This window comes from Parasteatoda tepidariorum, chromosome 1 (assembly GCF_982258835.1).
Source record: "Parasteatoda tepidariorum strain Cologne lab strain chromosome 1, Ptep-v5.0, whole genome shotgun sequence".
Lineage (NCBI taxonomy): Eukaryota > Metazoa > Arthropoda > Arachnida > Araneae > Theridiidae > Parasteatoda > Parasteatoda tepidariorum.
Genome location: NC_141755.1, coordinates 111,948,749 through 111,963,346, shown reverse-complemented (window position 1 = coordinate 111,963,346; position 14,598 = coordinate 111,948,749). Strand labels below are relative to the sequence as shown.

At 29.6% G+C, this 14,598-nt stretch overlaps 1 protein-coding gene across 2 annotated transcripts; it reads right to left on the bottom strand.

Moving 5' to 3' along the window:
* Window positions 1-231: 231 nt before the first annotated feature.
* LOC107439274 (uncharacterized) lies at window positions 232-8,648 on the bottom strand. Of its 2 annotated transcripts, XM_016051806.4 has the most exons (4): window positions 8,520-8,648; window positions 3,933-4,494; window positions 2,943-3,197; window positions 232-956 (listed from the first exon to the last, which is right to left on the bottom strand). In XM_016051806.4, exons 1-4 carry the CDS (start codon window positions 8,535-8,537, stop codon window positions 793-795), a joined length of 999 nt encoding a protein of 332 aa, XP_015907292.3. In that variant the 5' UTR covers window positions 8,538-8,648; the 3' UTR covers window positions 232-792. The 2 variants fall into 2 exon arrangements, with proteins under 2 accessions (XP_015907292.3, XP_015907293.3); XM_016051807.4 differs by lacking the exon at window positions 2,943-3,197 and having other exon boundaries at window positions 8,520-8,647.
* Between the last annotated feature and the right edge of the window lie 5,950 nt (window positions 8,649-14,598).

Here is a 14,598-nt window from a genome sequence, read left to right as displayed (position 1 = left end):
TGAATTGGTTGCAAGTTGAGTGTGAAGAGAAATAATTTAAATTTATCGGAAAAAAGCAAAACAATGAATATTAAAAACAATAAATTTCAAAAAACCCTTAACTAAAATAGCGCATTCATTTTGAATTTCTCAAATTTCGAAGATTAAAAGAAATAAATGAGTAAATTGGTTACAACTGTTATTTTTGTTACGACTGTTGCGTCATGAAAAGAAGAATCGAGAAGATATCTCTGAAGATGAGTTTATTAAATCGAGAAACAAACATTTTAGACAAAAGACAAACAGTGTTGAATGAATGAGTATAAAAAATGCTAACACAATTATTGGACTTTATACAAATCTATAAATAAATAACTCTTTCTTCTTCCACGCATTCCTTTTCTTTCTTGGAGGTTACATCCCTTCCCCTTCTAACTAAACATAAATTTATAATTAAAATGAGCAATATCGGGAAATATCTATTGCATTTAAAAGTAAGGCTTTTAGGATTAAAAAATATGTCATAAAACTCCTTAAATCGCATCTGTATTGCACACACTCAGCTGTGGTAGACCTAGTAATTGTCCTTACTCATGCGCGCATCACCACCCACCTCCACACCTGACATAGTTTTCAATCAACTATGTCCAAGATGCGTATTGTTGAAAAACTATATTCCATCGGAAGAAGGTTAATTAAAGTGTTGACATTAAAATGGAGGGTGGAACATCTCACGCTCTATTAAAGCACTTGATCCGGACTCCTGAATATCCGATCCTTTGGCTAGTTGAAGCGATAAATTAGCCTCTCTTCTTATAACTGTCGGAGTGCGTATGGAAAAAGAATGGACGCTTGAGGTTGGTATTGGTTGTTTCTGTAAGAGGGTCTCAGTCCTTGATTCAAGCTTCGAGTCAAATCGTTGATGTTGAAACCTTGACCGGATCTGTAGCCTGGGGAGGAGGCTGCTGCCCCGAATTCTGTGGAAAGGGAAAAAATAAACAAATTTCATTGTGTATAAACTTGAAAAAATATTACGATAAATTTTTATGTTCTTCTCCTCAGTGTTGCTATTGATAAGAAAGGAACTGACGGTCATAAACAAACTTAATTAGTATAGTTTGCAGTGCCCCATTATCTATTAGGCCAGACAAGGCCATGGGCCCCCTTAAAATGCATTTTTTGAAAATAAATTTAAAAGAAAAACAATGATTTTTTTTTTTTTAAAATATCAATTTCAAATATAAATGTTATGATTATTTTTTAGTTCTAATTTAACAAAATAAAGTAAATTTTAATTTATTATTATTTATTTTAATTTTAAATATGCTTTCTTAAATGAAAAGATACACTATAAACACTTTTATATTTGAATAAATAAAAAATATGTGCGAAAAATAATTTAATCTAAGGGCCCAAAAAATTTGAATGGCCTCTAGGGCCCCGCGTACGCTTAATTCGGCACTGATAGTTTGCCTACAGTAAGAACTTCTATAGCCATTCGTCTGGACAAGTGGTAACGAGGTATAACTATTTTAAGGAAGGGTTCGGGGTCGAGGCAGGCGGCCTCAGACTTTGTGGAGGGATGAGTTCTAACAGTAGACAAACTAATGGTACGCAGTTTGGTAGTAGCGTGACAAGACTCATTTTCGGAATGAAAGACACCTGAAATCTCTAAAAATAGTCACTCGGTACATATTACGGGGTTTAATATGTTTAGTAGTAACCTGTTCTCGATTGTTAAGCTTCTGAAACACGCCCTCCTTTTTAGAAACAATAATTTCACTTCAGACCCAGAACTTTCGAGTGTTTTTTTTTTGACAAAAAGCGGACCCCTATTTCAAATTTAATAAATCTCAACTTTCATGAGGTGTTCATAAAAAATGAATATTTTATGATAAGTTAGAAAAATTCGATAGTTAATTGATTCAGTAATATATTTCAACAGAGAATTAAAAGAGGAATTTCTATATCAGTTAAACTTAGAATTATTTGAGATTTCTCATTTTGGAAGATTTTTTTTTTTAAGTTTAGTTTAATTTCTGATAATGCTCTATTTTTTTTTTCTTTTTTTCGCAATGAAGATTTGCGCGTCCCGTGACAGCGTCGTAACTTTTTTTTATTGCGTACGCAATAAAAAAAATTACAGCAGCAATTTGGAAATTGATTCTACTACAAAATGACTATAATTTGCAAACTGTAGAAATTTTGTAGTTCTTCGACGTCAAAATTTCTGTAGTAGATTTTGGCCAAATCACTGCAATCTTCAAACTGCATTTTTAAAAATATTCTTTTTTCTGCAGTTTATTTTCAGTTGGAGCCCCACCTACGTGAAAAGTTAAAATTTGTTTTGGAAACAACCGATCTCAGATGGTTACTCTGAAACATGTTAAATGAAATGGAAATAAAAACCATCCAATTAACACAATCGAATCATTGGTGCATTTTCCTTTCATTTTCATTGCTGCTCTGAAATTATATTTAATATTTATACACCAGATGTTCTTAGCAGCTTAGTAATGCGTTGCAAGTACCAAAAAATCGAAAATTGAGATTTTGCGAGTGAGTTTCCTTTAGTTTTCAAGATTTTATGACGATATTTAGATATCCCACATTTGATTGATTTTGATGGGGTTTTTTTTAAAAAAAGAAGTCTATTTTTTTCATTCTTCAGAGTGCCTAGCATTAAATATGTGGTCTCAAATAAAATAAAGGCTATAAAACTTATGTATAAATGTGTAATGATAGCACTTCCTGTGCTTTAAGAATTATAACAGTGATGAAATTATATATATATTTTTAAAAAGCTTCTATTTTTGTCGATTTTCTATATAGAATAAGCATGGAAAGTTTTGCAAGGAATCAATTGATTGAAATGTTATTCTTTTACCGAGAATCGAGGAAGTGGTGATTTTAAAAAAATGTGGCCGAATGATGATGTATCGAAAGAAAAAAAAAAAGTGTACCTTCGATTAGTTTCTGTCTATATTTGGTGGCGCTGCCCTCATGCCCGGGTGTGTTCTTCAAATAATCTCCCAACCTGAATCGAATGTTTCCTAGACTGTCCGGAATTTGCCTGTATTGGCTGCTGGGTCGTCCTGAGTCATGGGCACTGTTCGTAGTGTAAGTTTTGGTGGTCGTTACGACTTTCGGGTAGTCTGACTCTTCGTCGGATGGTTCATCATATCCAGCCGGTGTGTAGCTGGCTTTCTGAGGATATCCTGACACAGAAAAACAGCCATTTTTATTTCTGTCAATCAATCTTTGGGGAGGTGTTTTATAGACAAGAATCATACCTTTCGGTAACACCTCGTCTGAAAATGAAGAGTCAAATTATATTGACTCATCATATACAGCCGGTAGTGTTGCTTTCTGAGAGAGAAAAAAACAGCCTTATTTTGCTGTTTATTAGTTTTTGTGAGGATAGTTCCCTCTTATTGAGAGATCCTTCAAGCAAACCATTCCTTCTCTCAATTACCTTTTTACTTTCAAAAAATTTTGTACCTTTTTTTTGTGTTATGTCATTTATAATCTAACATGTTTAGATTCCTTAAGAAAAACTATATTTGCAAATTAATTTTTAAGAACTGCCTCTTAACTATCACGGTCAAAAGGTGTTACGCTTGTTGATATAATTTAGAGACACCTCACAACACTGATTTTCGTCATTTATAATGAATAATATTAATAACTGTGTTCTCACATGTCTCTACCGTACTACGAAAATAAATCCTAAAGATTAAAACTTCTAAAAAGGCTTTCAAAATCATAATTTCGAATTTATATACTTATATATATTCGAATTATAATTTCGAAATTAGATGATTTAGCTTAAAGAGTTCACGATTCACCCGTTTTACTTATGCTTGGAAGATTAATGTGTAGTGGTACGAAAAATGTATTTATTTACAAATAGTCGAAAGAATATTTGTTTTTAAAAGTAAAGGGGTTCTCACCTTGTCCTCCATAGCCAGCTCCGTGGCCGCTACTTCCAGTACCGTAACCACCATAGCCGTGACCAGCACCAGATTCACCATGGCCATAACCACCGCTTGAGCCACCGTGTCCATATCCACCACCAGTTCCACCATGACCATATCCACCTCCAGAGCCACCGTGTCCATATCCACCGCCGGATCCACCATGACCGTATCCACCTCCGGAGCCACCTTGGCCGTAGCCATGACCTCCGCTGTAACCGCCCTCACTACTGCCTCCATAACCTTCTCCGTGACTCGATCCACCGTGACCATGGCCATGTCCTGCCGATGAAGATCCTTCCCCATAACCTTTACCCTTGCCGGACCCAGTCGATGAAGATGTGCTTTTGCTAGAACTTGAACTTTTGCTGGAGGACCTTCCGAGGGTACTTGGAGAAATGCCTTGATAGTATCCGCTGGCCTGAGATTCCAGATCTTTTACAGGAATGCGGTAGACGATGAAATTATCATCTTCACTCACTTTTTCTGCCCCCATATTAGCATGACAGAGGGTGGCAACGGTCACCAATAGGAGAAACTGTCGAATAAAAAAGAAATAAAAGTCAATCGAGTAAAATAGTCTTTTTTTTTTCCTTCAATGAACGAAAGTACTCTTATTTAAAAGGCAAGAAAAGTTAACTAACGTTTATAACGTATAATTGTTTGTGAATTTTTAAATACTAAGTTTATCGTTTGCAAATTAAACCTAAAATTTTACTAAAAATTAAATGTGGTGATTGACTAGAGTTTTTAACTATTTGGATAAAAACTGATGGCAATATTATCCGATTGTACAGAGTTAATTCATATATTGCAAATATTTATTATATATTGTAAATATTTTTTATAGATTGCAGAATTCGTCAATACATTTTGTTTTATCTCTTTTTTATTCTGCCGACTGCAAAACAGAAAATAATACCAATCTCCTGTGATTGGAAGTTTGCCAATTATTGTTTGAGAGTTTTGCTGTTTGCGGGACTGCAGACGTGTTTTGTACAATTGTATATACGATGGTTGTTGAATTTACATTTAAAAGAATTTACATGAAAGTACAGCAGATGATTTTTCAGATGATGAAGATGTGAACATATACAAAAACTAATATTTAACTTTTTCTCATTTGCCCGTGATAATTTGGGATAGTAAACGAATGATAAATTAAATATGTCTTTTACACATAAAAAAATTAAAATTTCAACTTAAAACTTTGTGTATTATGTTTTGTTTTAGTTCCTTGTATTTATTAATGAAATAATTTTTTGTTTTTGCGTTTTTTGTTGGTAAAGGAAGCGGTTAACAGATTTTAATCCTTAAATTAGATTCCATTCATATTTACATTGTTTTAGACCTATTAGTGCTAAAATTTTTCTAGAACATTTTGTTTTATAACATTAAAAGTTGAGAAATAGAAGCGAAAATTATTTTAAAAACTGCGTAAAAATTTTCTATTTTAATTAAAAATGAAAATTAAAAAAAAAAAAAAAAATCGTAGAATTTAAGTACGTAATTCAAATTACCAAAACACTTTTAAAAATTTAAAATCATACAATAGCGAAATAAATATTTTAACAAATATTTTTTGTAAAAAAATATATTAACTTAAATATTCTTAAATATTTTTGCGCTCTGTACAAACTAAAAGTTGCTAGCACAGAGGAAAAAAATGAGTTGGAAAAAAATGAGCTTCTTACAAGCGTCGCAAACTATTCGATTATCTTTCTCAATCCCTATGTTTCGAACAATTTTGAAGCTCTCTAACTTAAGTGAAATATCAGGAATACTAAGCTAGACAACTGAATTCAACTCCACCTTTTTCTTTAACAATTCCGCGTGAAAGCTCAATTAAAAATACTTATGTATAAAAATAGTTATTTTACAAGGAAATTAATCTTAAAATGAAATAAATTGTTGCGGTAGTTAAAAGTTATTTTTGGCACTACTTTTTCAATGAAACAACCCTTTATGACCCGACGAAATTTTTTAAAAAAAAATGTGTTTTAGGAAAAATAAAAAATTTTCATAATGACTAAATAAATATTTTGAAAATCGATATCGTAGTTTTTAAGAAGAATTGAGACGATAAAATGGAGGCACAATTACATTTATATTTATTTTCTTGAAAATTGAAGGAACTAAAATCACAGCCTGAAGGTGATATAAAAATGATCGCTTACGAAAATAAAGATTTTCTGGCAAAATAATGAATCTTTTTTTTAGATTTTATTAGCTTAATATTAGTAAGTTAGGTCTTTAACTCCCGTGACTAGGCTGTTGCCACAATGATATTTTGATGAATGGTTAATTTTCAAAATTTGTGTCATTTGAAAATTAAATAATGAAATAAAAGGGTTGTATCAGAAAATGTCATTTTTGAAACGAATCGAGCGCATGTTTTTAAGACGAAAATTATCACAACTATTAACGTACTCTATATTTGCACAATGTTGTAACTTAAATGTAATGTTTTATAACTGTAATATTTGGTGAGTTTAGATTTTTAAAAGGTAAACTTTGTAAAAAAAAATTTAATCAAAATTTTCCCTACTTTTCACTTGATAGGATAACAAGACATGATAAAGAATAAAATTTCAGTGAACTAAATAATTCCGAAACAAATATTTGATTTTTGACCTAAAGCGTTAAGTTTTACAGTTGAATAAAATATTTTTTGTTTTATTAATGATAGTAATTAAACACATAAAAAAGTCTTAACCACTAAAAATCTTCTTCATAATCAAACCATTTAAAAAAAAATTTGTTCTATCAAATCTGTTCGTTGCCTTACATAAATATTCCAATTGTTGTTTTTCTTTAACGGATCAAATTGCGGTGTTTAGATAAGCGCAAAAATTAATTATATTTTTTTATATTTTTTGAGTATTGAACATGATTTTTGAAAAGTAAAAAAAAAAAAATGTTTTATGTTACATTTCCGATGATCCCTTCTCATTTTTAACACGTTTAATAAGAAATAACGGAAACTTTCATTTAATAATTATCGAATCCATCACAACTGATTCGTATGGACTTTCTTTGCTACAAAAGAATTCTAATGTGATATCTTTTCTTTACTTGATTATCATTATTATTAAAACGGATTGAAATAAACTTATTTTTGCGGAAGAAAAGTATTTGAATTTGTAAAATATAATTGTCAAAAGTACTTGATTTTATTTATTTGTTATTTGAGTTTGTTTAAGTTGTAAGCTAGATTTTAATTTATTTGTTATTTTAGTACATGTAAGCTGAAAGTTAGAGTTTGATACTGCAAATCATCGGCTGCTATGGTGATATTATAGAACAAAATTCTTGCGTTAAAATAATGTGTTATTTTTTTGTCAAAATGAGTAAGAATAATTTTATTTCAGTTAAGTAGTATTTTTCAGTAGAGTAGCTCTCTGGTAGTCTCTTAACAATAATAACGTTTGCCACGAACCTACATGAGGGTCATGATGAAAAACGCTAAAAACAATTTTGAAGAATATTATTATATAAGTCTCCAAAACATTAAATGCATTCAATTACTATGTTAACTGACATAATTACCTACGCTATAGTGAATTTATAAATAATTTTCAGAATCATCTCTAAATATAGATAGGATTATGAATGGAATCTAAACAAAGTATAATTATTGTGAATTTCAATACTTTTTAGAATCGTTCTAAAAAATGATAGCTAGATACAAAAATGGAATCGAAATAATCAAAGTATAATTATTGTGAATTTAAAAAATTTTTAGAATCGTTGTTAAAAATTAGCTGGATACAAAAATGAACTATTATACTCATTTTCTCTCTAAGTATTTGATTGAAGTTGAAGAAGAATTATTGAGATTATTTTTCTTTCTTTCTTGTACCAAAAGTAGGAACTAAATTTTTTAAAAAGTCTTTACCTGTTAGGTTACTTTGAAGTCAAAAAAATGAAAATGTCATTTAGAGTGAACCTGACAGGAAATTCATAATCAATGTGGAAAATTCAGGAACACACAATTCAAATCCATTAGTCAAACCCGTCATCCAAGAGCACTATTTCTCAGTGCAATTTTAACTCATAAATATCGTTATTTCCATTTAACACAAGTATTTTTAAAAATTTAATTTAATTTTTTAAAGCAAAGATGATAAATCACTTTATACTTTGTCTTAAAAATTAAAAACAAAAATTAAGTTTTTAAGTATCAATTTCAATAAAGAATGATTCTTATTAAAAAAACTTTTAAATAATAATTAAATTTTTTTTATTTATTTATTCTGTCTATTATTATTTATCTGTCTTTAATCTATTATTAAATTTTTTATATTTAAACACATTACAAACATTTTATGAGGCACGAATTATAATGAAAAAATTTAAATTGAAGAAACTAAGAATTTTAGTTTTAAAAAAACTGTTTTGCTTATAGAGTTACATTGTAAGTTAGTTTAAAATCGCTCAATTTTAAATAGAATTTTACCGGAGAGTGAGCATTCGATTTATAATATTTCATGGCCCCTCTAATAAATATCGATGGTGAAAATCTGATTATTGGAGAAATGAGAGATAAAAGTTAAAACTCACCGCTGAGAGTGATTTCATGTTTGCAAGAGATCAAAAGACGAGCTAATGAAGAATGATAAAGGTATAGATCTCATTTATATAGGTCTTCAGGTATGGTTGGGCATCACGTGACTCCACCCCGTTGAGTTTCCTGGTTGGGAGATCTGTTTCCTCGCCTTTTTTATTTTCTTTCAATTTTTGAAACATTTTGATTTGATTTATTATTGATTTCTTTTTTTTTTTCTTCTTCCCCTTTCTGGCGAGTTCATTGTTTCACGAAGAAAAGACATCGAATGAAGCGGAAAAAAAAGTTTTTTTTTCTCTCTCTCCGTTTCCTTCAAACGATTTTTTTTTTTGTTTTAGAAAAGTTAAAATGTTTTGGAGATTGAAATTCCAATTTTAGTGAAACATACATGTTTTTAATTCAGATAAGGAAAATACATTTGTATTTTAATTAATTTACCGATTGAAATTCTTTTTACGGCATCATACTATATTTGTAATGAGTTCTTATAATTTTAATTAATTATGTATTGCGTTTATATTTTTGTCAATGAACAGCATTAATTTTTCCGAATGATTACATAATCGCCAAAAATATACTTCTATTTTTATCAGATTTCTAGGAAGAAATTCCAATTTCGCCGAATTATAACGTATTTTTTCATATGAAATGAACATTAAATTGGTTAGTTTTTTTTTCTTTTTTTTCTTTTTCTTTTTAAAATCTAAATTTGAATAACACTTTTTTTATTTCAAATTTTCTGAAAGAACAGTCGCATTTATCAGCAACGATAGAAACAGTTTTTATTAAATTTATTTGCTTTTGATGAAAATAAATTTTAGAAATTCTCACATAATTTTTGGACTTCACATGCATTTTATTTTATTTATTTATTGTTTAAATCACCGAGGATTTATAATTTCATTTGCAACACATTCGGTCATTTTGACTGTATTCTAAATTTGCCTAATGTCAGACAAAACTTTCGAAATGACCGATCTTTCACATCCCGCAGCTCCCTATCCTAAGTGGGAACGGACGGAATAACACGAAAAATCGATCTGATGAATCTGTCTATAATTTTATTAAATATTCGAAGTCATTATCAGGGCCTCCCGGCACAAAAATATTTTAGACCTATAACATTTCATAATGCTTAACACTAAAAGTACCATAACTTTTGTATCGAAAAGGGGCATATCATCGAATTGCTTTTGCACATTTGACTTCATGACTTTTTCTAACAATTCTATACAGTTAATATTCTATTATTATTATCTTATTGAATATTGTTTGTTTCGAATAATACTAGTCGTATACCTAATTCTACCACAACCGCTCATTTGACCGGGAGAACAATGTATTGCTTTATAAGATTATTGGATCATAAATGACAATGTAATGCGTGTTCAACGTATTACATTCGATGAGTTGCACATTTTTGCAGAAACTGTTGCGTAATTAGCTCAATCAGTATAATTGTGAATTCAAATTTCAAGAAAGTACCTAAAATTTAAGATTGGCATTTTTGCGTCAGAAAAAGTGACAAAAACTAAATGTGCTGGAAAGCAGCAGAATTCTTATCAACGTAAGACATGCCAAATAAGATATTGTAATGGCAATAAAACTATCAAAATTTGTTCTAAATGTGAAAAATATGTTTGCGGAAAATGTAAAAATGAAAACACCTTGCAAATGTAAAAAATGCTCTGAGCAATGAATTAAATTTTTTTAAGTGGTGGTATGTTTAGTGTTAAAAACAAAATAAAAAACTTCGCATGCATAAAATAAATCATTTTTAAGATATGATGCAATAATGTTCACTAATTTTGCTTACCCAAAACCTCAAAGCACTTTTAAACTATGCATAATTTGAAAGAAAAATTAATATGCCTACGAGTTGTCATCCTCATATAATAAAATAATTTTCAAAACCACGGAAGTTAATTAAAATAAATTAAATAAACATAAAGGTATAATAAATAAATAAGAAATTCTAAAGGCATGAATTATTTTGTCAAACTAAACAGTTATCAAAACATCTTACAATGCCCCTAAAATTTTTACGAGTACCTAAAATTTTCATTGGAACGAAGAAAAATAGTTTTCGGTTGACTTTTTAAGTTTTCTTTCTATTTCAAATTATTGGTGTTTGATAATCAATCACTATTTGTAGACCAAAAATGTACGCTTTATAAAATATAATATATTATGTATATAATATGTAAGGCAATGTTTTTATTCTTAGCTTTTTTTATAATGTAATTTTTAAAAAAGTAAGTCTCAAGAGCCCCCTGAGTGCCCTGGACCCCCGAGCATTACCCTAGTGTGCCTACGTTAAGACGGTACCGGTCATTCTACCCCCCCTCCCTCCCCAATCAGGAGCGTAGGTGAATTTTTGAAACTCAAAATCAGGTTAACAGAAAATCCTTTTCCAGGAATAGCTTTGGAAAGTAATAGTTCTTTTATCTTTTTCTGCGTGATTGACGATTTTTTTTTGTAGTTAATTATTTATTATTGTAGTTTCCAGTTGAAAACAAAAAATAGATTTTGAAAATGAAATACATATATATTTTTTTTTTAATGTTAGGTATTTTTTTTTAAAAAACAACAACTTTTGAATGAAAAAAAAATGACATCCTATTTTTAGAAAAGTGTTAAATGAGCATCGAATTTAAAAGTGTTATTTATACCGTCATTAGTTTCGAAGTTAATATTCTAGCTGCATTATTTTGCTCGGCTAAACTTATTAGCGAGAAAAAAAGTATTTATTTATTTTTTTCCCGTTATTCAATTTTAAGGATGAAAATTGCCCCAAATGCTTTACATATTCTTTTTTTTTTTTTTTAAATTTCCGAGTTAAAAAGTAGTTTTAAGTAGTTTAGTAATTAAAAAGTAGTTTTGGCGATATTAAATCATTAAATTTGGTGATATTTCGTTGTAAAGGAGAAACTAATCGCAATATAACGATTTTTTGCAACCACGTACTCTTAGTCGGAAGATAATATCTTTGTTTTAATTTGTTATCAGTATCTGAATAATAAAATGACATTTTATTTCAAAGAGAATATTAATATTGGAGATAGAAATGGGCCACAGGTGACGTAGAGCAAGCAGAACTCTCTACCAGTGGCAACACTTCGCACGCTTTTATCTGTAGCGTGTGGAGAGTCATCGGAGAAGGAAGTGAGTTAGTTTCTGTCCTGATTTTCAAATAGTTTAAAAATTTTTGAATTATAAAACCATATGGAACTGAAAACTACATTAAACATAGTTCTTAACGAAGGAGTTGTGGAAATTAAAATATTTTTAACAGATAAATATGAAAAATATTAAGAAAGGGGAAACTATCGTATTCAACTGAGAAAAGGAATAGAGGAAAGGGTGGCAAGACATGGAACCGGGTCTTCTCCCCAGATGGCGCATAATTCCAATTTATTGTTTTTGGCTACATCATCGGTAACCCGTTATCACCCACCGGCTTTCAGATGATCTGTGCAAAACGGTTGGCAAACGATAGCGATCTGTGAAAATATAGTTCAAATATTGTTTTTTTTTTTAAAAAGGGACAAACAGCTGGTCTGCAAAAGCGTCACGAATCGGCCATTTCTTTTCGAAAGCGTTGTGAACCCACCAGGTCTGGTCTGTAAAAGAAGAAATCTTAAATGTTGCTCTCACTTTTAGCCCATTTTCTAAGAGGAGTGAATCTGTGGCTCAAGCACCCAATGAGATGATTCGAATCCAAGCGATGACTAGTTGATTTGAATTCTACTTACACCAAATACAGAGTTTAATGTAAAATATCCTCAGTGGCAGACAGATCAGGGGTTAGAGTCCGTCGGGCTAAACGCGGGAGATTTTTGCGGCTTTCCTTTTCAAGCAACGCAATTGTGGGTCAGTTCCGTCTAAAAGTTCTCCAAGAAGGCCGTTTTCTCCCAATGCAGGAATATTTTTGCATGCCGGACTGGATTCAAAATGAACGAATTGAACATTCAAGTCCAAAAATTAGGTCGGCTGTTAAACGCCGGCTACAAAAGTATAAAAGCTGGGGTGTTAAACAAGATTAAGGCGAAAGCTTCGTAAGTAGACTTGAAGAAAGACTAGAAGCAAATTGAAAAAAAAAATATCGTTCTTATGCATGTATCTAAGCTTTGGTGAAAACGGAATTATGAATAAAAATGAACCAGTTTGTGGCTGTATATGAATCAAATATTGAAGAATCAAATGTCAATGTGAAATTATGTTTAGCGAATGTGCTTCACAAAATATTTAACCTTTACATAATTTATTTTCTAAAATATGCAAATGTTTAGGACACATTTTCTGCGCTTATATGAATTCTTTAAACACGAAAAAAAAAGGTATTTTAGAATGAACAGAAAATTATCGCCTCAAAAAGAAAGAGAATTTGAAAAACATTTTTCTGTAAAATTGAAATGAATACAGTCAAATTAGGTAGACGTTCATGTATCTAAGGCAGAAGGCAAGAGAACTGCTAAATCAATCATTAGGACAAACTAGCCTCCAAGGATTATATTTTGATGGAACTATCTCGCATTTGCGTTACTTGGAGAAGGAAACCAAGAAAACTTCTCGAAAGTTTTAGTTAACAAATAAGTGTTTAGTGAATTTATTAATAATAGCATAAAATTGACTCAATTATTTACTATACAATTTAATTATATTAGTTGTGTATACATTGCTTATTATCAAATTTTGATAGAGTTTGTCTAGTCTTTTTTTGGATAAATAAATATTACTACTTATTCTTTTTATTCTAATCATTTGATTAAATTTGATTAAAAATTGTATTTAAATAAATATTTTTAGAGACATTAGAATTTCAAGTAATTAGTTTATTTATATTAAAATTAAAATCATTTCTTTTATCGTATAAATCAACAGTGTTTTTCTTCTTCTTTAATACCTAAATCTAAAGAAATCAAAGTTAATCATGATTACGAAGCATGATTAACTCCACGGGGTAAATATTATTTAACAGAATTGTATAATTTTGAAGATAATTAAATCATCAATAAATCTGAAAACAAATTTGATATTAAGAGTTTAATTTTTTTCTTAATAGTGTAAAAATAAGTTAGCTAAGAGAAATGAAGAATTAGAATCATTCAGTGGAATAAAAAGTCACAACTAAGGATTTCTTTCTTTCTTTAAATCATAAGTAATAATTCAAAATATTAAAATTTTTTAGTTTAGAAAGGGGAATTCTAGTGAAGAGGAAATCGCGATCGAGTAAATTTTCCTTTTATTTAATAAATTCTAAAATAGGTTGGTTATTCGTGAAGTAAAACCTTCCTTAATTATCTTGTTAATAATTCTATTGAAGTAGTTAGAGAAAATGGTGCCAGGTTTAGTTGGGTAAGTATTAGACCCCTACGTGATTGTTCTAAATTTAATAGGAATTTTATGAAATTTCGGACTGATAATTGAGTAAGGAAATTGTACATTGCTAACTTTAATTTTTAACCTCTTATGTAAAACTGAATTTTTATTAATGATAACATTATTTAAATTACTAAGCTTAACATTTTTATTATTTTTAAGTCCTTATTTATAAAGTTCAACACAGTAGTTTTCACAGAAGATTGCACAGCTATTGTTAGTTTTGTCTATGAAGGTAATTACTAAATTTGTTTGTAGTTGCTTAATTGATCAATCGATTTTGGAAAACTTTTTTAAATTGTTATTGTTATTTAAATTTTCCTTATTATTGAAAGCATAGTTTTTGAAGTAATAATAATAAACAGTCCATTTCCATTCTGCTAACATACCTAAAGGTAAAGAAAATCTATTTGATATCTTTTAACAAAAATTATTGAGATTATTAAGAAAGTATTTTGGAATTTTCTTAATTGATATAGGGTCTAAACTTTGTACCGTTTATCATTAAATTTCTAAGTTCTCTAAATTATTTAAGTTACCAGTAAAAATATGTTTATAATCAACAAATTCAAAATATTTCTCTTCTTCAAAGTGATTCATAATCGGATAGATTAATTTTCCCTAAATATTTGCTAATACCATTATAATTAAAAATAGTTCTACCGAAAGATTTATTATATTTAAAGCTTTTAA